The sequence below is a fragment of the Alosa alosa genome, chromosome 5, assembly GCF_017589495.1.
Source record: "Alosa alosa isolate M-15738 ecotype Scorff River chromosome 5, AALO_Geno_1.1, whole genome shotgun sequence".
NCBI classification, from domain to species: Eukaryota; Metazoa; Chordata; class Actinopteri; order Clupeiformes; family Clupeidae; genus Alosa; species Alosa alosa.
In genome coordinates this window covers 17,097,158-17,121,157 of record NC_063193.1, presented here as the reverse complement: position 1 = coordinate 17,121,157, position 24,000 = coordinate 17,097,158, and the positions used below count along the sequence as shown (strand labels likewise).

Genomic DNA, 24,000 nt, shown 5'->3' with positions numbered 1-24,000 from the left:
TGCCACTGCGTCACCATGGTGATAAGATATTGATCAGATATCTCAGAGAAAGGGCAGCCAGACAAGCAAGCCAGGCGTAAAAGTTGTGACAGGTGTGTTTGTGTGTGTGTGTGTGATGGACTCACTTTTACTGACCCTGATCGTGTGTGTATGTGTGTGTGTCTGCAGCGCTGACTGTAACAGTAGCCAGCGGTCACAGTAGCTTGGTGCACAGTGGGTAAACTTCAGCAGGTGTTCCAGTTGTACTCAGAGTACCAGACTAGAATGATGTCACATCCCTGCCCAACACATTCCAGTTCAAACATCTGAAAACCAACTGATGACGTTTTAAGCAATAGCTGTTGGGGCCATTGTATTTTGTACCATTGTATTTTGAACCACTGGATTTTGAACCGTTGGATTTTGTGCATGCAACCACTTTAGCAACATGCCAAAAGATAGGAGTTGGACAGTAGTAAATGCACAACTGATTTAATGAAACACAAACAAGATAAATGTGCTAAACCGAATACTACTACAGCTTTCACACTGTTGATGAATGGGGACAGCAATCTTGGATTTTGAGATTGGGGTTGATGAGGGTGCCCCAAATTAGTTGGAATTGGAAGAGAGAGTTGGAATTCTGACTTCAGGGGGGCATATCGCCAACTTCAAACTTGGGATTTACGACCTTGGAGTGCAACTAAAACACGCCATAAGATGTGTGCTCTTGACAGACACTTGCATCCAAGGGTTTAGCCTCCTTGCTCCTACTGCACCTACTGTACCTCCCAGCTGCGACTTTTTGGGTTTGTGTGGGGGGGCTGGACTGCACAGTGGACACTGCACAGTGGACATTGGACACGACAACACTGCACACAAGTGGATGTAGAAGCAGTGATTCAGGGAATGCATTAATGTATACTGTGTTCCCTCTTAAAGACCACCAAATCAACTTCAAGTTTTGAAACCTTGTTAACATGCTCACCTTTCTCTCTCTCTTTCTTTCTCTCTCTTTCTTTCTCTCTTTCTCTCTTTCTCTCTCTCTCTCTCTCTCTCTCTCTCTCTCTCTCTCAGATGACTGATATGTCCATGGCCGGTATTGGTCGTGGGGCCTCGATGCTCAAGCAGGCGACCGTGCCTCCTCACGCGCTGGCCCTCTACCAGCAGCAGATCACCATGGCGCATGAGTCCTCCCAGGAGGCTAACCAGCACGCCGCAGCTGTTGCCGCAGCCGCCGCAGCCGCAGCAGCCTCCGGACAACCAATGAAACAGCCCCACTTCCAGTCGATGGGCGGAGACCGCAGCTGCAGTCCGCGCCTCCGAGGTCGCAGCCCCACCCCGTCTGAGCGGGACAAGGATGGTGTGTGGCTCTTCCTTTATCAGCTGTTTTCAGCTGTCTTCCTGTGTGTGTGTGTGTGTGTGTGGTCACATGTTGCCTGCGCTGTATGGTCTGTGGTGGTGTTTAATCTTCCCTGTCTTAGTGTGTTGTGTTGTCCAGCTCACCCACCCCCACCCCCCACCCCCTCTCTCTACCTCTCCTCCCCTGTTCTACCTCTCCTCCCTGTTCTTCCTCTCCTCCCGTGTTCTACCTTTCCTCCCATGTTCTTCCTCTCCTCCCCTGTTCTTCCTCTCCTCCCATGTTCTTCCTCTCCTCCCATGTTCTTCCTCTCCTCCCGTGTTCTTCCTCTCCTCCCATGTTCTTCCTCTCCTCCCATGTTCTTCCTCTCCTCCCCTGTTCTTCCTCTCCTCCCATGTTCTTCCTCTCCTCCCATGTTCTTCCTCTCCTCCCCTGTTCTTCCTCTCCTCCTGGTGTCCTACTCGTCCTTGTCACCCGTCTCTCTCCTCTCTCCGTTTACTCTTATCATTCTTGAAATTGCAGGGAAAAGCGTTTGATGGGCTCTCGGTGCAAGCACTAGCTTTCAAGGCCCTCTGCGTTGTGTGTGTGTGTGTGTGTGTGCGTGTTTCATACCTATATACACAGTTTGGTTATTTGTGTAGGCGTGTTGACCGAATGGGGTGGGTAAAGTGTGATCAGTGTGTACATTGTGTGATCATCAAAAGTTGTGTGTGTGTGTGTGTGTCTCGTACACGTGTGGGCCAAGGGCGAAGAGTGAGTGGTTTTGTTGTATACAAAGCGTGGGTGGATGTGTGTAAAGGCAGCACCCTGTGCAGACAATCCTAGAAAGTCTCAGATACACATGATCAAGCTGCTCGATTGTCGTGTTTCTCCGGCATCAGTGAACAGAACTAGAGGTAGAGGACCAGGGGAATTAAGCCAAAGCGCAGAAAGACAGAGAGAGAGAGAGGGAAAGAGAAGGAGAGAAATGAAAAAGGGTTAAGAGTGTGTAGAGCTTAGAGATAGTGGACTTAGAAGTAGAGCAGTGGAAGAAGCTTAAAAAGAGCCAAGTAAGCACTATTGATATAGCCTTGTTAGAGAGAGAGAGAGAGAGTGAGTGTGTGTGTGCGCGTGTGTTCGAGTGTGTGTGCATATGAGAGGAATCAAGAGATGATATGGCCATCTGAGAAGCTGTGTAAAGAGTGTGTGCGAGAGCATTTTGTGTGTGCATGTGTGTGTGTGCACCATGGCCATGTTATCAGCTGCAGTGTGTCTCTCCCCGCAGAAATGGAGGGGAACGAGAGATGGCTGCAGACTCTACTTCATGGATTACGTAGGTTCACACACACTCATATGCGTTTAGACTCAAACACACACCAATTGTGGGGCTACAAGTGTGTGTGTGCGTGGACTATCTACGTTTGGGCTTTACAGTGTATGAGTTCTTAACTGTTATCCTTGTTTGTTTGTTATGTTTGTTTGTTTGTGTGGATGTTGGTGGGCAGGTTTGCTTGTTACAGTGGAAAAGCTTGTGTTTGTCAGCACCGTTTACATGCATTCTGGTGCCTCCAGATACAACCCTGTGTGTGTGTGTGTGTGTGTGTGTTTTTTTCCGAAGTGCAGTCACCACAACTGCAACATTGTCACACTGATCCCGCTAAAAAAAATGTATTTTGAAAGCCCAGCAGATGCTCACTGTATATGTGTCTGTGTCCATGTTTGTTTGTGTTTGTGTGTGGGTGTGTGTGTGTGTGTGTGTGTGTGTGTAGATAAGTCGCGGGCATTCTCACCCCATGCGGAAGGGAAGCGTGCGCCAGGCCCCGAGGAACTGAGGGGGGCGGCTGCAGCTCTGGGTCGGCCACTGATGTCGCCCTACCAGCTGTCCCCCCGAGATATGGCCAAACTCAGCCACGAGCAGCAGCAGCAGCTCCTGCACTTCAATCCCTGTGAGTCCCCGTCCTCCTCTCCTCTCCTCCTCTCCTCCTCTCCTTTCCTCTCCTCTCCTCCCGTTCTCTCCTCTCCTCCTCTCCTCTCTTCCCGTTCTCTCCTCCCCTCCTCTCCTCTCTTCCCGTTCTCTCCTCCCCTCCTCTCCTCTCCTCTCGTTCTCTCCTCCCCTCCTCTCCTTCTCTCCTTTCCTCCCCTCCCCTCCTCTCCTCCTCTCCTTTCTTTTCCTCTCCCCTCCTCTCCCCTTTTTGCCTCCCCTCCTTTCCTCTCCTCCTCTTCTCTCCTTACCTTTCTTCTCCTCCCCTCTCTCGTCCTCTCCTCCTCTCCTCTTCCTAGCTCCCCTCTCCTTTTTTCCTTCTCTCCTCCTCCCCTCCTCTCTTCTCTTTTCCCCTCTCCTCTTATCCTTTCCTTTCCTCTTCTCTCCTTACCTTTCTTCTCCCCTCCCCACTCCTCCTCTCCTCATATCTCCTCCTCCTCTTTCTCTCCTCTCCTGTCCTCACCTCACCTTTCTTCTTTCTCCTCCTCTCCAATAATCACTCTCCTTTCCACTGCTCATTCTGTCTGCTCCATCCATCACAGGCCTCCCCCTCCCTTTCCCTGACAGTTCTCTCCCTCCCTCTCTGACCCCCACTCCTCCTGTCCTTCCACATTCTCCTCATCTTTCTAGTCTACTCCTTCTCTCCTTTTTTTGTCTTCCCATTTCAGCGTTTTCTCAGCTCCTCACGTTTCTGCTTCTCCCCACACTTCATACTCACTCAGTCATCTCATTCATCAGCAGCTTCTAAAAGGACTTTTCCATCTGGCCATCTAGATATGGAGGACTCTCTGGCCATCTTGAACCCATCTCTTTCTGTCTGTGTGTGTGTGTGTGTGTGTGTGTGTGTGATGGGCAAGCTTATCCTGTTTTCAGTTTCATTTTGTTGATCTGTCTTCATGCATCCATCAATCTTTTTTTTTTTTTTTTCAATCATCAGAGTTCCGCCTTGCATTCATTCGGCTTTCCAGCTTTTCCAACTACCTGTCAATCAATAAATGAGTCAGTCAGCCTTCGCTCATCCTCCCTCTCTCTTCCCTCCCTTCCTTTCTCCCTCTCTCTAGCGTTGCCAGGGCTACAGGACGGTGGGCGTATGGCTGGTCCGACCTCTACACATTCCAGAACCCCCTCCTCTCATCTCCTCCAACAAGTCAGGTGGCTCCATCACTCAGGTGAGGACCCACACACACACACCAGCACACTAATATCTTCTTTATGACAAATATTTCCAAGTACATTTTCAAGTAAATACTTTTTCAAGTATTTTATAGTGTCAGTATACTAGTAAACTAGTGTGGGTTGAAAGCATTTTATTTTCCCCACGTACTTCTCTGGTGAGTATGCCAGTGGGAGAAATGAGGTAGTATACTGGATGTTCCTTTTAGTGCCACTCAGTCCTCAGTTTTTTTTTCAAATTGATTAGGATTAAAACGTCCGCTCAGAAATGTGTAAATGTTCCCCTGTGGCAGTGAGGAGATGTAAATACTGTGGATGTGCTGTGTGTTGTTCAGGGGACCCCAGTGCAGCTGCACAGCCCAGCCCATGGCTCTGAGCACGGGAAGATCCCACCCACGTCCCACGGCCTGTCTTGGATGGAGCCCAGGAAACTAGGTGTGTTGAGTGAGTCCTGACGGCCTGCTCATTTGGACTTGATTGGTGGACTGGGTGGATTGGTGGCTACCTTCTTGGCTTTGTTATTTTCATTTGAACTCTTTCTCACACTCTCTGTGTCTCTCTCTTTCTTTCTTTCTCTCTCTCTCTCTCTCTATTCCCCACTCTCTCTTTCTCTCTCTCCTTGTCTATCAGGTGGGCCTGGCTTCCCTGTGGTGAAGCAGGAGCAGCTGTCTCCCCGTGGTCCCTCCTCTCAAGCTGAGAACCTCTCTCAGAGTGGGGCTCAAGACAGGGGTGAGTGATCACTTCATGTGTCTGTGGTTGGACCATCACCAAAAACTAATGCAAATATAACGTTGCCAATGTAATGTAACCAATGTACAGTATGATGCACTGAAGGAGTTGTTTTAGGGTGCTATATTTAAACTTGCGGTGAGATTCAAAGCATTCAGAGGCCTTCAACCTATTTGCAAGTTATACATGTAGGTCATGGTGAAAAGTTGCATTGTTTAATAAGATGTTTTCCAGTTCAGCTGTTTCAAACAATGTCCTTCAGCCATGTTTTGTTTTGCGAGGCTGACATTTAGAAATGCATACTCAGTCAGGAGTCATTATGACTTCATTTAAGCAGATGCTGTGTTGGTCAAAAAACAAAGCACCATTGGAGGCAGGGTTCACATATATATCCTGTATATGCATGTATGTCTGTATAAATATATATCTCTAAGCTGGGGTAGTGCTATGAGCAAATTCAAGCTTCACTGGAAAACATTACATGTACTATAAATATACTTATTGCAGCCATGTCCAATTAAGTGAAATGGACAGTTTAATTGTTAAATTGCGGTCTGTATCCGCAAGCTACAAAAACCAAACAAAAAAATCGCATCACATGGCTTTCTGATCACAACAACATTTTGCGATGAGTCAAAAATAGAAAACCCTTATTTTCAGGATGAATGGACTGAACAAGCAGGCATTCATTGACCGTTAGTAGTTAGTACCGACCATTAGTCGACTTTGGCTGTCTGCTCCAAAGTGCTATTTTGAAATCCTGTTTACAGTCACTGTGTCTCACGAGTGCGTTTGAACTTGTATGTGCAATTAAGCCAATGGCAGCAGCAGTAGCCAATCTGGGCGCTGGTTGAACTCACCTGAGCCCTAGCTGAGGACCACTGCAGTCAGTGTTGTTGTTATAAGTGTTTACTGGTGGCTAATGGAGAGTGTGCCGGTCTTCCTCCCCAGGCTCCATGGCTCCCATCCAGGGGGGCAGCATCACCAAGGGCATCCCTGGCACCAGGGTCCATCAGGAGCCACCGCTCTCCTACCGTGGAGGCTCCATCACCCAGGTAAGAGTCAGGCCTGGGGGAGCGTGTGTGTGTGTGTGTGTGTGTGTGTGTGTGTGTGTGTGTGTGAGTGCCTGTGGCAACTTGTGTTGCACTCATGTGCTGTCTGTGCGCAAATGTACCGTAAAGCTTCCAATAAACAGCAAGGCGTTTATTTGTTTTAATTACTTAATTTGGCGACTTCACGTGGCAAACCTGCCTCAAAAGTTTTAAGTAGCTGAACTGGTCATTATAAGAACTAGGCCTACAATATCCACGACAAGACAGGAAGCACACTGCATTAAATTATTGAAACTATTTAATTCACCAAAAAAAGTTCATTCCATTTAATATTTAAGCTGTCTTTCATAGCAGTATTCAGCTTACCTGCATAGAAGCACAGACAGATTGTACTGCATACAGCTTTGTACTGTATACAACTTGTCTGTGCGGTGAACAAGCCCTTTTTGTTAATTTCCTCCCCTGAAACATCTTTGTTAGATGAACTAAGAGTGAAGTGAACCATTAAGTGTGTGTGCGTGCGCACATGGTCTTTGCTGCTGGCTGGAAAGGTCTTATGTGTCGTGAGGGTGTATGACAACCATCGTCCTGCTTCTGCTGTTTCCATAGCAACAGGTACACACTGTCCTGTTCCTCTATTCGTTTTTCCCCCCTTCTCTGTTTACTCTCGTTTGGTAAGCCCAGTTACCAGTACATACACACACACACATACGTTTGCACAGCAAACATGCCTAGATAGGAAAGACAAAGCTGGCACAGATTATATTCATTCTAGTGGCAGCCTTATTCCTAGAGTGTGTGTGTGTGTGTCATTAAGCCCTATGAGTTTGTGTGTGAGGGTGCGTGTGTGTGATACTCCTAGAGAAAGATTTGGAGGATAAGTAGCTGCTGTCAGCTCAGTGCACCTGATCCAGAAAGATGACACACCCACCCCTCCCTTGACTGGTCCCCGTCAAAAAGAGAACCTTACCCCAATGGCACGTCACATGAATGAGGAATCCGTGGGTGTGGTCTCTCTGGCAACCAGCTGCTCTTCGCTAGCGATTGCGTCAAAGTCCAGAATTTGAAGAGGGTGCTCGCCTTGCCTTGAGCTGATCACACCAGGCCTCTCCAACTCACTCCTAGTCGCTCTTCAGAGCACTCCAAGGCTCTCTTATTAGGGCGTACTCACACTGGGCACAGTTCACTTGTACCGTGCCGGAGTACGGTTCTCTCCCGTTCTTGGTCTACACTAGAGGTCTGAGCGGGACTAATTTTTCAGTGCCGCGCCCACCCGCTCCCGCAATATTCTGTCCCGCTCCCGCAATATTCTGTCCCGCTCCAGCATTAATGTGTCATTTTTAGTCCCGCTCCCGCAATATTCTGTCCCGCTCCCGCAATATTCTGTCCCGCTCCCGCAATATTCTGTCCCGCTCCAGCATTAATGTGTCATTTTTAGTCCCGCTCCCGCCCGCATCTGTAACACTAAGCCCGCATGCAGGAGGGATAGCCTATTCAGTTTTTCTTTGTCTCATGAAAGGAGCACACACACCTGAGAAAGACTCCAGATGTCAGTTTCTTGGTTCTGAATGTAGGCTAACAACTGAAGTAGGCCTAGTCTGGTGCCCTCTTCCTCTGTCATGCTTTCAATTTCGAGTTTTGACAATGAGCAGCAGGAACAAATTGAACCCATGTAAACGACTATAGGCTATAGGCCTGCTATTCCGTCAGTTATGCTTAAACCCTGTTTTTTAATGCTGCCTAACAGAACATCCAGCTGAACTATAGTTATGAACACTACTTTAATCATTTCCATATTTAATTTTATGCACATATTTAATTAGCGGGAGTGCAGTGAATCATCGGTTTGTCCCGCACCCAGCGAGCAGCACCTCTCTCATCCGCTTCGCTCCCAAAAGAGCTTTCAAAAGTTGTCCCACGCCGCATTCTTTTGCGTCGGGACCCGCGGGTCTACCGCGGGTAGTCCAGACCTCTAGTCTACACTCACACTGCATACTATCAAACTGTACCCAGGCACGGTTGAGCTGCTGTGCTCTAGAATCTTTGCATAGGCGCGATCACAAGCCCAACCGTACCGTGCCCGAGTCCACCTCCTCATGCAGACCCAGATACAGTAAGGAGTGGTCACACTGGTCAAACCAACCAGACTTTTGGGGTCAAACGTACTGGCATTGTGTCAGTGTCTCATTTTTCATCTCTGGAGCGAACTTGAGCTCAGGCACAGCTTATTCCGTCAGGTCAAGGAGAAGATGTAGACAGGAAAGTTAACAAAGACACTTTGAAAGCGTGCATTGGAAGTTGGCATCGTGTGTGTGTGTGTGTGTGTGTGTCTCTCTGTGTGTGTGTGTGTGTGTGTGTGTGTGTGTGTGTGTGTCTCTCTGTGTGTGTGTGTGTATTTGTGTGGTGTGTGTGTGTTTGTGAGAGTGTGTGTATTTGTGAGGGTGTGTGTATGTGTGTGTCTCTCTGTGTGTGTGTGTGAGCTGCTCAGCTCAGGCTCTTCTCAGATATTTGTAATTGTGTTAACATTAGAGATCTTGTTTACTAAGGGTGTAGATGATGAATGAGTGTGTTGAAAAATAAAAACAAATTCTGTCTAGAACTATCCAATCTGAAATCCTCCCAAAATCTCTCTAACCATACACTTCTGTGTGTGTGTGTGTGTGTCTCAGGGCACTCCAGCTGACGTGCTGTACAAGGGCACCATCACGCGCCTCATCACGGAGGACAGCCCTAACCGGGGGGAGCGCAGTCGCGACGAGCCACCGCCTAAAGGCCACGTGCTCTACGAGGGTGTCAGCGGCCACATCCTCACTTACGACCGTAAGAGCAAACCACACACACACACACACATCACATCTGTAATACGAACAGTTCACACAAAGGCCACATCCAGTATGAGGACATCAGAGATTCTTGCCTCATAATGAGTACTCATTCACCCATATACAATATGTGACTCAGTGTAGCACATACACTCAACTCTTTAACACACACACACTCACACACACACACTGTCAGTCAGTGAGGTTCTTGTAGACTGCTCTAATCGGAAGGCAAATGTCCACCTACAGGCCCCAGAACCCTAAAGAGGAGCCGATGGGCCTGAAGCGGCCCTATGACCTCATAGAGGGCGGCATCTCCCGAGGACTGCCCATGCGGGACTCCCTGTCGGCTGCTGAGGGTGAGTCCCACCGTGTGTCCAGACTTCGCTGTGGCCCTCGAGGGCCCATGCAGTACTGATCAGTGCTGCTCACTGCATTTAGGGCCAGCATGCAGTAGTCACCAGAAAAGTCATGGGTTTGATTTCTGGCTTTCACTATTGTGCCCTTGAGCAAGGCACTTAGTCCCTCTAGCTGCTCCAGGGAGATTGGTCCCTGCAATTAGTATCTGTAAGTCACTTTGGATAAAAATGTCTGCTAAATACATAAGTAAGTGCAACTAAGAGTTATGTGATCTGTTTTTTTTTCTCTTCTTCTTGTCCCTTTTCATTTGCTTGTCTGTCTGACTGACTTTTATTCTCACGCTTTTTCTGTGTGTCTTCTGCAGGTCTGATAGTGAGGGCGATGCCCCAGGAGCGAGACAGCCCTCACCATAACAGAGGCTCTATCTCTCAGGGTGAGGGGAATACACACACACACACACACACACACACACACACACAGTGTTATCTCTTGCACACACACTGTCACACCACTAACTGGCTCGTGCCCATATAAAAACACACTCTCCACACACTACAGTTGTCACACATGCAGCAGTCTCTATTCCAAAATAGCCAACATTATTATTGTTATTATGATTATTATTATTGTTGTTATTGTAATTATTGTTATGATTATTGTTATTATTCATTTAAATTGCGCTACCTACCTTATTCACGACTCTCTCAGGTATTCCGCGTCACATGGAGCAGGATGAGTACCGGCAGGCCAAGCTGAAGCGGGAGAACTCTCCGCCTCCCCGTGGCTCCGGCATGCCCCAGGACGTGCTGAAGGGCCGCGGACACGACGGGCTGGTACCCACGGTCAAGGAGGGCGGCCGCTCCATCCACCTCATCCCCCGCGAGGAGCTTCGGAGCGGCTCTGGTGGCAAGGAGGGCTCCATCACACAGGTGAGTGTGAGCAGAGAGCATACTGGGCCACGCTTGTTTGGGTGTAGGTGTGTTAGTGAGACAGAGAGAGACAGTTCAAGCTGGATCTTATTTCATAAGCTTGTGTGTGCGTGCAGATGTGTGTTGGGTTTTTGTCTGAGCTCTCCCCTGAAGCCATGAGATGGATTTCTCTCTCTCTTTCTCTGTTTGTGTGTCTGCCTTTGTGTCTGTAGTTGTGTATGTGTGTGTGTGGTTGTGTGTGTGTGGATTGTTCTAACCTTTCTCCCTCTTGGACAGGGCACCCCTCTGAAGCAGGAGCCCATGACTCCTGCTAAGCGGCACGACGTGCGCTCCATCATCGGTGGCGGCGGCAGCAACGCCCCGCGGGGCTCCTACCCTGGCATGCCCCCCCACCTGGACCTGCGGGCCGCAGCGGCGGCAGCTGGCGGGGGTGGCGGGGAGCGTGGTCGCTATGAGGAGCCCCCCAAGGGCCGTCCCAGTGCGGTGGTGAGCACCGCCAGCTCAATGGCCCGAGCCTCGCCCATCGATCAGGGCTCCAAGGCCCACCACAGCCCACTGGGCTACCAGCAGTCCTCCCACCGCGGATCCCCGCATGCCCCCAGGGACTCTGGTCAGCGCCAACACGAAGGTAGACACACCCACATCTTTGGCGTTTCACAATGAGGACAACTAACCCTTCAAATGGAACAGGAATAAGCTCTGTTATGAGTGTGTGTCTGTGGGCCTTTTATAAACCGAGTCTTATTTTGTGCCAGTAGTACTCTGTCTGGCTAGATTATTACAGGGGCTATGAAGGACACTCCCATGGCAAAGCAGCTGTACTGCGCACACACACACATGCACGCACACACACATGCACACACACACACACACACACACACACACACACAGAAGAGTTGAAGGCAAACATGGATTTATTTTGCATTTACTGTATTTGTTTAGTTGTCGCTTTTATCCAAAGAGACTTACAAATGAGGACCAATATTCAAGCTGCATAGAATGTCACTCCCTCATTATGACTGCCAAAGTTTTGCCGCAAAGTCATATAGGTTTAGTCAGATTTTTTTTTTTTTTTTTTTTTCGCGATGTCCAATTTCCGTCAATGATTCCCGACACTGAAAGACCGGGTAGACAAAACTTGGTGGGCATGTAACCCCATATGGATAGCATGGAACCATCGTTTTTTCGTTTTGATCTGTAGCCCCACGCTGGACTGCACCCCAAAGGAGGGTAGGGCAGACACAGTTTTCTGTGAATATCTCGTGAACCGAAGGGTTTAGGAGGACCATTATTTTTTTGTATGTTGATCTCAAGGCCATGTCAACGATTCCATAACCACTCATTTCATGTATAGCCACCTAGTTAAACACAAAAAAAAGTAAAAAATGAGGTGGTGTAATTGAAGGTATCTGTGACCTAACATAGTCAAAACTGCACTAAATTGGAAGTGTAGGATCATTATGACACCCTCTGTATGCACGCCAAGTTTTGTGGAATTCGCTCATGGGGGCCACACAATAAATTAATTTATGTTACTATACACCAACTGGCCTGTAGGTGGCCGGAGACAGTTTTCTGTGAATATCTCGAGAACCGAGGGGCCTAGGAGGTCCATTTTTTTTTGTATGTTGGTCTTAAGGGGCATGTCAACCCATCCCATTACCACTTATTTCATGTATAGCCACCTAGTTAAAAAAAATTAAAAAGCATAAAATTAGGTGTTTTCATCTCAATATTCTGGCTGACAAGGTCAAACTGCATAAAATTAAAAGTGTAGGATCATTATGACACCCTCTGAATGCATGCCAAGTTTTGTGTACTTTTCGCTCATGGGGGCCTTATAATAAAATAATTTATGTGTACATTTAGTGACGCATTACACCAACAAGGATTCCCGGACACTGAAAAGATCGGGTACACAAAACTTGGTGAGCATGTACCCCCATATGGATAGCATGGAACCGCTATTTTTCGCTTTCATCTGCAGCCCCCTGACTGGACCCCCTAAAGGAGGGTAGGCAGACACAGTTCTCTGTGAATCTTTTATGGTATGTTGGTCTCAAGGGCCCACATAAACCTGGCTCATAATCACTCATTTGTGATTTGCCCCGTAAAAAAATGAAAATCAGTAGGATTAAAAAGAAAGCCAAAATAAATATTCATCATCATCATCATGGCTGCATTTTTTATTGGTAGAAGTAGTCGCTTTTTGTCCACTAGATGGCGATCGTTGCAGTGAGACGTGGTAATTTTGTTGGAAGTTAAAAGGGGTTGGAAAAAACAATGGCCGCTTCATACAAGGACTGTAATTTATCATATTTAACATCTAATAAGGATAGGACGATGTTCACATGAAAAGTGTAATTATGACCGCCCGGCAGCTAAGCGGCGGTCATATAGGTTTAGTCAGATTTTTTTTTTTTTTTTCGCGATGTCCAAATTTCCGTCAATGATTCCCGACACTGAAAGACCGGGTAGACAAAACTTGGTGGGCATGTAACCCCATATGGATAGCATGGAACATCGTTTTTGTTTTGATCTGTAGCCCCCTCGCTGACTGCACCCCTAAAAGGAGGGTAGGGCAGACACAGTTTGTGAATGAATATCGAGAACCCGAAGGTTTAGGAGGACCATTTTTTTTTGTATGTTGATCTCAAGGGGCCATGTCAACCCATTCCATAACCACTCATTTCATGTATAGCCACCTAGTTAAACACAAAAAAGTAAAAATGAGGTGGTGTAATTGAAGGTATCTGTGACCTAACATAGTCAAAACTGCATTTAAATTGGAAGTGTAGGATCATTATGACACCTCTGTATGCACGCCAAGTTTTGTGGAATTCGCTCATGGGGGGCCACAATAAATTAATTTATGTTACTATACACCAACTGGCCTGTAGGTGGCCGGAGACAGTTTCTGTGAATATCTCGAGAACCGTAGGGCCTAGGAGGTCCACCTTTTTTTTTGTATGTTGGTCTTAAGGGGCATGTCAACCCATCCCATTACCACTTATTTCATGTATAGCGCCACCTAGTTAAAAATTAAAAAGCATAAAATTAGGTGTTTTCATCTCAATATCTCTGGTTGACAAGGTCAAAACTGCACAAAATTAAAAAGTGTAGGATCATTATGACACCCTCTGAATGCATGCCAAGTTTTGTGTACTTTTCGCTCATGGGGGGCCTTACAATAAAATAATTTATGTGTACATTTAGTGACATACACCAACAAGGATTCCCGGACACTGAAAGACCGGGTACACAAAAACTTGGTGAGCATGTACCCCCATATGGATAGCATGGAACCGCCATTTTTCGCTTTCATCTGCAGCCCCCTGCTGGACTGGACCCCGAAAGGAGGGTGGGGCAGACACAGTTCTCTGTGAATCTTTTTATGGTATGTTGGTCTCAAAGGGCCCACATAAACCTGGCTCATAATCACCATTTGTGATTTGCCCCGGTAAAAAAATGAAAATCAGTAGGATTAAAAGAAAGCCAAAATAAATATTCATCATCATCATCATGGCTGCATTTTCAGTATTGGCATTGGTGAAGTAGTCGTTTGTCCATTAGATGGCGATCGCTGCAGTGAGACGTAATTTTGTTGGAAGTTAAAAAGGGGTTGGAAAAAAACAATGGACGCTTCATACAAGGACTGTAATTTCATCGCAGTTTAACATCTAATAAGGATAGGACGATGTTCACATGAAGTGTAATTCCCATTTCTTCTTGAAGCTCTAAATAAATCTGAGGATGTTTATCGACATGCTTGGTTTTACTGCAGGTACGTTAATCTTGTAATATCAATAAGGACCTAGGTAATGTTACCGTTAGCGTTGGTTGAGTGATGGAGGCATTTGATTTATTGCATTTGTAGAAAACTATAAAATGCGTTATACCAAGCAAAATGTATAGCAGCACTGTTTGTATCTTTCGACTGTCATTTATTGCACGCGGCTACAAAATCATTCTGTGCAATGGAAGATTTACCAACGCTATTACCCGGGTCTGATACAGTTTTGCCTATACATGCGGAGACTGAGACGCCTGTTTATTTTGTTTTTTAAGTGCAGGGTGTGAGGGGAATCGATGTGCTTTGATTACAGCTTGGTAGTTGTAGTCTGTGAAATTAAAAAGCACGTGTGTGAAGTATCCAAACAATGACACCTTCATTTCATTATGGCTGTTTTAGCAAAACACCTTAAGCTACCGTGTAGTGGGTCCCATTTAGAAGTGGCTACTTCATTTATGCTTTCCTTGACTCATGGAGCTGCGTGAATGTTATTAGAACTTTTCGCCGATATGACAGTTTAAGTCCGCTTGATACTGTAAGGCGTAAGCCATTGGTTTCAAAGGAGATTTTATTTGTGTCGCTAGCATAGCCTATTGACAATTTATGTTGTCAATAGGCCTACCTTATAATCCTACCTGTAGCTTAGGAAGCTAACAACTTTCTATTAGGATCTAGTTTGTTAGTTACCGCTTTGTCATAACTCCCTGATGCATTTTTTTGCATTTAGAATAGCCAGAGCGTGTATATCTCAATCGAAAATTAAACAATATCGGTGCCTATGGACTAGGCTGGGTGAACCCAGCCTGATCTGCCCGCTATTTATTTTTGATTTCTTAAAAGATTGAGCTTGGTCTGATGAAAGCCAGACTAGCCATGGACCTCAGTTAAACAATGCAAGGGAACATGAATCAGCCTATATTTGCACTAACAATAACGACAAAAGCTCTTCAACTTTGGCCCGTTAAAATGTGTATGAACAGTCTAGCGACGATTTCATCAAGGCCCATTTGGACATGTCCAGTTATTTGCACCACTGGTTAGATGTAAAACAGCATTTCGCTTTCAGACTAGGCTACTGTTACTTAATTTGTGCATTAACAATAACGTTTCAGACTACTGTTACTTAATTTGTGCATTGACAATAAAGTATTACATGAACTAAAGATGACTAAAATCTTATGTAGAAGAAGAAACATTCACAAAAAATCCATCCATCCAAAAATGACCTTTGTTTTTGATAGCTGTTGAAAACGGCATGGAACTGACAGAGATGTTTTTTGTTTATAAATACATAAAAAAATAAATAAATAAATAACATTATGCTGATACCTTTTGCTTTTCCCAAATACAATGTAGCCTACAGGTGTAAGTGACCTTTCATCAATCCAGTTGCAATGGATGAACTGTGATGAACTGCCCTACTTGTGATTGTTTAGAGATTTTAAAGGTTTTATAACAATTCTACATCTTCTTTGGCTATTCTACAATCTATTCACCTTTTCAGCACCAGTAGGGTACTTTCTGTGCAGCCGCATCAATAACACACTCAGGCATGCCAAACAAGCATACACAAAAGTTTCAAGAGGGGGGGATGGAGTAAAATATGGAGACAAATTGAAGTGTGATTTATTTTCGCGGAACGGATGTACAGGACTGAGCGGCGGTCATATTTTGTACCGCTATGCGGTACATCTAGTTTTACTTGAATGTGTGTCACATAGGTGCCACTGCCATGTAATGTGTATGCATGTCTGTGCGAGGGTTAATTTTCTGCCTTATAGACATTGCGTATAGCAGGGAATGTACAGTCTATGAGTTCATTGGCTGTTGAGTAACTGTGTTGTTTTGCCCTGTGCCCTGGCAGGCTCCAGCAGTAAGCCCCAGTCCCAGGAGCGGAAGGCCACCCCCACCCCGCGCGAGATGAGCTCCTCCACCAAGTCGCCCCTGCAGGGCGTGGCCGAGCACCAGGCTGCCTCTCTGGCATCATACGAGCGCCTGCTGCAGGGCCTGGGCCAGGACGTCTATCGCGGGCAGATCCCTCTGACCTTCGACCCTTCCAGCCTGCCACGTGGCATCCCCCTCGATCCCGGTACGACCTGAGCTGGTGCTTCTTTGTTGGGAGCTCTCTTGCGCTCCCATCAGATATGATCTCGGGGTTTTCTCCAGTCTTCTGTTCTATTGCTCTTTCTCTCCCTCTCTTTGTTTGGTCATATCTTCTCTTGCGTCCTTTCTTGGCCATTTGATTTGATTTTTCTATTTGCCTTGTCATTTATTTTCATCCATGCAAAGGATGTAGAACACCTTGAAAAGCTTCCATTTCCTCTACTCTTCCTGCTTATTGGTCTAATAAGTGCTATAACAAGGTTTTTGTCGTCAGCCAGTTTCAATCAACTAAATTCTCTCATAAGCATTCAATAGCCGGCTTCAGACTATCAAGCCAGGCCAGGCTAGGGTAATTTAAGGGGTCACCTGGTGATAGTAGCCCAGGCTACAAGCTTCATGAACCTGACACGTTTGTGTTCAGACTGTCAGGCCATTTGCCCTCCTCAAGATACACCTCGACACGCTTGTGAAAAACGCCACCAATACCACCCATTTTCAAACAGGATAAGCAGAAAATCATGTATCTCTTTCCTATACTGGGGTGCGATTCCCAAAACCATAGTTGCTAACTTAGCAACTTTGATGGTTGCAATGCAATTTCCCATTGCCAACCAACTAAGTAGATGCTCCTGCTGAGAACCAAACCAGACTTTGTTCAAATATACACATCTATGGCTACTGGAAAATGTAAGGTTCATTTATCAAATGTTATTTTGGAGTATTAAAAAACATCTTTATTTTAGAATTTCTGAACAAAAGGGGCTGAAACTGAAATTGGAGCTTTTACGATAGTTCTTTAATAGGCTATTCCACACTATTGATAGCATAAAACACACTGGCAAGAATAATTTAGTGGGACGCTTTTCTATGTTAATTAACTCATAGGTTCACTTTTAATTTTAGCCGACTGTGCTACTTGGCGACCTCTGGATAGAGTTAGCCTGCTGACAGGCAAACATCTTTAATACGGACGTAACCGCTATCTCTAAACTCGGTGGACTAGCAAATACTGCTGTGCTTTCATAGCTATTCCATTCTATCTTGTTTCTCGACTTCACACACAACAACGGGTTGACCCCACCTTCACCTTGACCCCACCCCTAGCCCTGCTCTAGCACCAAGTGGCCCAACGTTTAGGGTGGGCCAGAAATCAGGGGCCAGTAGCACCAATGCAAGCTGAAGTGGCACCAGCTGGCACCGCACCTGAAGCTGTGAAAGCAATTAGCCCGGCACGTACAAACTCGCTTTGTTTTCGGCGGTCTGAAGCCGGCTAGTTCACTGGACCATATTCTAACACTCTTTTTCTTTTGTGTCCGTGCACAGCTGCTGCTGCCTACTACCTGCCCCGTCACCTGACCCCGGGACCAGGCTACCCGCACCCCTACCCGCCCTTCCTGATCCGGGGCTACCCAGAGACGGCGGCCCTGGAGAACCGGCACACGCTCTTCACCGACTACATCACCTCGCAGCAGATGCACCAGTGGCCAGCCGCCGCCGCCACTATGGCCGCCCAGAGGCCAGACCTGCTGCGCACGCTCTCCCCCCGGGACCAGCCCCTCCAAATGCCCTACTCTCCTGCACCACGAGGTGAGACACACACACACACACACACACACACACACACACACACACACACACACACACACACACACCAAGTCCAAGGTTCAGTTCAATTTCCGAAGTTCTTTAATTTGTCCTGAACGTTCTTTCTGTCAGCCTATGTTTGATTCAATTCTGTCTTCCCACATTGCTGCGTGTATCAGTCTGCCACTAACTCTAGAATCCCCTGCCCTGCAGGAACTGTCCCCCCCAGCTCTCTCTCTCCCCTCTTCTCTCTGCTGCTGCTTTGTAGTGTCATGTGTTGGGGCCAGTTTTATCACTGTCCGCACCAGTTCAATCTTAGCCAGTCGTCTCTCCGTAGACCAATGATCGAAAACAACGCAGGGGCTTTAGCCAGCCTCCTCCAATCAGGAAAGAGCTGAGCTTAGTGCACTGTGACCCGTGTTGTGCCGGTCATGAGAGTAGTATAACTGATGAGGGCTGTGTGAGTCAACATGCAAGTGCTGAGAATTCCCTTTCCCCTTTTGTCACGGAACAGAATCTTCAGTTTGAATGTTCAAAGTTTCCCTGCTGAAGGGATAAGCATTGGGGGCTCTTCTCATTTGACCCTGTGGCTGTAGAACTGCCAGAAGCACTAGCATATGTATTCCCTCCAGTTAGTGCTATGGCCTCGATCAGAAACCCATCGTTGGTGGACATGTCCACTTGAATTGTGTTCAATTGGTGCTCTTTTTTTGCTCGTCTAATGAAAACCTGGAGCTTGGCTCACTCGCCTCCAGCTAAAGGCTAAACGGGCGAGACTTACCTGTGTATGGCAGTACGTCACCGGAAATGAGACCTGTTCCACGGTGACATGGAAGTTGTGTACAGCTGTACAGCAGCAACAACATGTCTGCTATGGATAACAATGTAGAGATGAGAGTCCCGCAGTAGTGTTAGCACCAGCACTGTATCAGTACATGACAACTAGCCCACTGCTATTTTGATAAACTTGTCGATCAGTAAAAATCAGTCGTCGTGATGCCCCTATCGTGAGCACACCGATGCAGCGTGTGCAGAGGCTGGTGACAAACAGAGCTCTCCCTGTGCCCCTCTCCCTCCCCAGGTGTGATGGATCTTTCTCAGGTGCCCCACTTACCTGTCCTGGTCCCTCCCTCCGCAGGGGCGTCTGCCTCCCCCATGGACCGGATCACCTACATCCCCCAAACACCCGGCAATTTTCCCAGCAGGCCCTACACCACTTCACCCATCTCACCTGGTGAGCACACACACACACACACACACACACTTACTCAGTGCAGCTCCCATGCCACTTTGCCCACTGTGAACTAAGCTGGCAGGCATCATAGCCAAACATGAACACATGCATACATGTGGTAAGAATTAATACACTGCAATTGGTCCTAATGCCACAAATGTGTTGTGCCTAAGCTACACAACCAAATGCCACAAGTTTATTGTGCATGAGCCCCAGATTAAAGGAGAAATCCGGTGATTTTTCTTATAGATCTCCATTTCTCAAGTTCACAGAGTACCGTCTGTACGGGGGAAAAAAACAAAAACAGAAAACAATCTGTTTTACTTAGTTCAAGTTGCTAACTTGACAAAACAAAGCAGCCAGGCAGCTACAGTGCTACACTCTGGGAGCATGTACGTGAGCTTCCATGTTCATGCCCCCAGAGTGTAGCGCTGTAGCTACCAGGCTGCTTTAGCTGGTGGAAAAATAAGCAACTATGTCAATTGAAGCCCTAAATTGCTACCTAAGAGTGGCATAGCTGTCCATCTTAACTTACATTAAATGTACCTAGTCATTTTGTGCCCATTTCTCATGACTTTCTGTTGTCTTTGTTCTACAGTGGGCCAGTCACACATGGGCAAGATGCCAGGAACACCACCGTCCTGGAATCGGCCTTGGCCTTGAAGGGACCCGAGCTGAGGAGCGAGGGAGCCTTGGCCAGGAGCAGAGCCGGGAAGAGGAAAGGGACCCTTGAGAGAGAGACCGAGAGCCTTGGCGTGGCAGACCCAGCGAGAGAGGAGAGGAGATGACGAGGCTGACGGGGACAGGGGGAGAGGGATCGGGACCGGGAGAAGTCCATGGGACACGGAAATGTGGAACACGCACCTATATGGAGGCCAGGTGAGGACATTGGCAGCCACATGACACATGCACCTGTCCTTAAGGCTCATACATCTGCTCTTAGATGGGAATTCCAGTGACTACAGTTTTAAAAAAACACATATCCTCTATGTATGGATATTTGTATACTGTATACCGTGTGTGTATGTATGTGTCTATTCATGTTCAAAGACGTTGTGTGTTGTGCGTCTCACGTCCTGTCTGTTTGGCTTTTTCCCTCCAGGCCATGAGCAGAGTCCCATCAGCAGCAGCAGCAGCAGACCTCCGTCCCACCCCTACAGCCACCAGCACTCCCCCGTGTCTCCCCGCACACAGGACGGAGGGCAGCAGCGGCCCAGCGTCCTGCACAAGAGCCTGCCTGGGTCCGAGCACTCCAGCCCCTCTGTAGTAAGGTAGGCAAGACCAGCACCACCTCCATGCCTGCTCATACATAGTCATCGCAAACTAGAACTTAAAACTCTTAGGACTTTTGTAGGTTATGATGTTGTTGTTGTTGGTTGTTGTCAAACATTTACATTTATTCATTTGGCACACATTTATCCAAAGTGACTTACAGCAATAGAATAACATTTAAGCATTTTAACATTTCAGCATTTTAATATTTAAGCTATAAAGCATTAGCATTAGAATAACAAGCAATGTAACATGATTTAGCAGGCCATTACAGCCAGTAAGGTGTAGTAAGGACCGCGCCAGTCGCTCATGCATTGTCTGTGTTTGTTCTGCCTGCAGGTCTATGCCACAGGGCTCCTCGTTACTCTGGCTACGGCAGCCACCTCCAGCGCTCAGGGCTCCCTGGCGAGGGCTACCCAGCTGGCATGGACCCCAGCGGGGGCAAAGACCTGAGCCGCGACGGGGTTAGCAAAAGCCACCGAGGCGGTGGCGTCCTGCCCAGAAATCCCCAGGACTCTTCGTCCTCTTCCTCGGGCAAATCTGACCCCAAGCTGGCCAGTCCAGGCCCAGGGGGAGGCTATCCCTCGCCCTACGCCCCAGCCGCTATCATGGGCCACCCGCAGAGCCGCGGGCACCTCCTCCTGGAGGGCGGAGGATCGGCCGGGGGCCGCGGTGGTGACGGCGCCAACGCACCAAGTAGGGAAAAGACTCAAAGCAAAGCGATGTCCGTGCAGGAGGAAGAGCTCCGGGCACTCGGTAAGACCACCATGACAGCGGCCAACTTCATAAACGCGATTATCATGCGTCAAATTTCTTGTGACACGGGGATGCCAGAGGCGGGGCCGCTCGCGGCCAACGGCACCTGTGAGGGTAAGATGCTCTGGAGCAACCGGGGCTCTTTTCAACCCCTCCCAACCCAACCCCACCCCACCCCACCCCACCCCCACCTCCCCACTCCCCTCCCTTCTTACCCCCCCCTCCAACCCCTCTCCCTCTCTCCTGGTCTGTCCCTCCTTCTCTCCCTCCTCAGCCTCCCTCCCCTGCTCCACCTTCGTCTGTGGCCTGTTGCACGCTGTGGTGGTTGGCATTCATCAGAATCAATTCCAGTTCATGAACACATCCGCTATTTATTATTATTATTATTATTATTATTATTATTATTATTTGTGTTTTTGTTATTTAAGATTACTTTATCCATCTCTAATCTGCTGCTATGCTGTTTTGCTTTTTTCTGACTTGAGGTTTGAATGCCCACAGTTCTATTTGGTAGTTGTTACATTTACGTACAGTACATTTTGCTAATGTATTGTTATTGGTTCACAAATTCCTGTAGAACGGATTTGATACACCGAAGGAGTTACATTTACATGCAGCAGTATCTGGACCACCAGATCTAAATTGATCAGAAAATGAGCGCTGAAACTGTATTATAGGACAGGGAGGTTTCCAGTGACTCTTGTAAAGAGTCTTAACAATTTGCTCTTTTTTTTTCTCAAACATCCAACCCAACATGTGGAAAGCAATGGGCCCAGCGAATTGTATAACCTTAAAGAGAACACCTGTGTCCAGCGAGCCCCTGAGCACTGAGCGGCTCGCAGGCAGGAAGCCTCCTCGGATCGGCCCCGTGTCACTCGCCCAACGCTAGAGTTGTGGGTGCTAGCGTCGCTGCGCTGCGCTAGACTACACTACGCGCTACTGGTTGTGCTTGAGCTTCAGCTTCAGCTTTGACGCGCTGAATGCATTCCCCTGCTGCGCCTCAGGTCACCGGCATTCCACCAATCAGATCGTTATCTCCCTCGATGGTGGTGGGGTTAGAGCCCTGCAAGTCCAAGTTCAGAAGCTCGAAGGTTAGCGTCTTGGTTTTTAGCTAATGAGTGTAGGCCCCTGCTGCCCACAGAGTTGTCGCCGTGGCGCCTGCTCTGCTGTGGTCCCCACAAAATCACCTTCTCCCTCCTCTCCACCCATGTCCTCTCATGTGTCCTGCATGCCCCCATAAAACCGCGATAATCAGGGCTGATTTCACACACACACACACACACACACACACATACTCATGCGAGCACGCTCAATCACACTCAATCCTTCGGCCCCATTGTCTGCTGTGTAGCTTTGATGATGGGGTGGTTCCATGTGCAGGGGAAGGAGAATGAATGCTCGCTGCTTTACGCAGTGTTTTTTTGTGTGTTTTTCTGTCTTGATTTTTTGTTTGTTTGTGTGTTTCCAGCTTTCGTTTGTTGTAACTTTTTACATTGCTCAAGGTGTTTGGTGCAGCTGAATAGGTACAGTGACATAGTACATGGAGATAGAGGGAGATTAGACTGATAACAGTGTTAACACTATAAGACACAAGTGTTGTAGCTGATGACTGATACACCCAAGGGCAGATTTTATCACAATTTTGGAAGACACATTCTTGTAAAACCTTGCCACATTACTAACAGGGCCACTTCCTCATTTGAATGTGCTGTACGCAATTTAAAGAAGCACACAGTTGTGCAACAAAATAAGATGATTTACCCTGTAAACCTGCAATTTTTTTTTTTTTTTTTTTTTTTTATAATTCTTTCTTTTATAATATAATGAGCCCCTAGATTTGTATTTTCTCCAACGTTTGCACACTCTGAGCGTGTGAAAGTGTTAAACACGGGCACACATGCCTTCTCTGTGATGGTAAGTGACATAGCTAGAGATTCATGCTATGTGCTGCTCCGGTCAGGGTTTGGATACAGGATAGAGGTAATAGACGTGTGTACACAACAGTTTGAAACAGGAAGTTGGGAATTTCAGAGATTAGGGGTAACACACAGATTACACCTAAAACACACAAACAATAGATCACAATGCAATGCATTCTGGGTCATTTTTGTGTTTTAGGGGCAGCCAGGGCAGCTGTTGGCAGCTGTTGTGTCATAGGTTCCTGTAATGCAGCTGTGTTTGTGTTTCTGGGTCTGTCTCTGGGTCTGTCTCTGCTCTGCTGCTGAAGGCGATCTCTGCTCATTCTCACTAAGTGTGTTGGAGAGCCTCTGCTGGTGATTTAATGTTTCCTTTTGGTCATTCCCCTTTGTGTGTGTGTGTGTGTGTGTGTGTGTGTGTGTGTGTGTGTGTGTGTGTGTGTGTGTGTGTGTGTGTGTGTGTGTGTGTGTGTGTGTGTGTGTGTGTGTGTGTGTGTGTGTGTGTGTGTGTGTGTGTGTGTGCAGGTGTGTGTGTGCGTGTGGCCCCTGGCCCTCTATAGCAGCCCAACAGAAGGCGGCAGCCGCTGCTATGGAGCAGCACGGCCTCTACCGGCCTCCCTCCGAGGAGCGTCTCTCCCCTGGCCAGCAGCCCCAGTCCCCCCACGTCAAAGGCAGCCAGCGGGTGGTCACCCTGGCCCAGCACATCAGCGTAAGTCTGCCAGTCGCATCTGACGGCATGCATCTCACTGACCTCTCCATCATGTCTGTTTGTGTGACAACTAGTGTTTCCACTCGCATATATGTTCCTATTCAAAATCAATATCTGGCCCCAGCCGTGGCGCGACTGACTGGGGCACCTGCACCGTACGCAGGTCAATCTGATGTAATATCTGATGTAAGGTGTTCTGTTCATAAACCTCTTCTGTTCTTTCTCTCTGTATACAGATGCATATGTATGCATATGTTTCCCGTCATTTT

The 24,000-nt window shown here is 47.4% G+C and overlaps 1 protein-coding gene across 1 annotated transcript in view; it reads left to right on the top strand.

The window, feature by feature from the left end:
• The window catches only part of ncor2 (nuclear receptor corepressor 2), a 117,725-nt gene that overhangs the window by 86,824 nt on the left and 6,901 nt on the right, over nt 1-24,000 (top strand). The window contains 22 exon segments of the mRNA XM_048243487.1: nt 1,057-1,342; nt 2,604-2,651; nt 3,088-3,264; nt 4,361-4,394; nt 4,396-4,468; nt 4,808-4,907; nt 5,103-5,201; nt 6,153-6,256; nt 8,923-9,082; nt 9,327-9,434; nt 9,800-9,868; nt 10,144-10,364; nt 10,641-10,992; nt 16,022-16,246; nt 17,584-17,847; nt 18,926-19,078; nt 19,677-19,716; nt 19,858-19,883; nt 19,886-19,957; nt 20,181-20,349; nt 20,703-21,220; nt 23,583-23,731. Coding sequence (XP_048099444.1) covers nt 1,057-1,342; nt 2,604-2,651; nt 3,088-3,264; nt 4,361-4,394; nt 4,396-4,468; nt 4,808-4,907; nt 5,103-5,201; nt 6,153-6,256; nt 8,923-9,082; nt 9,327-9,434; nt 9,800-9,868; nt 10,144-10,364; nt 10,641-10,992; nt 16,022-16,246; nt 17,584-17,847; nt 18,926-19,078; nt 19,677-19,716; nt 19,858-19,883; nt 19,886-19,957; nt 20,181-20,349; nt 20,703-21,220; nt 23,583-23,731 — 3,447 coding nt within the window.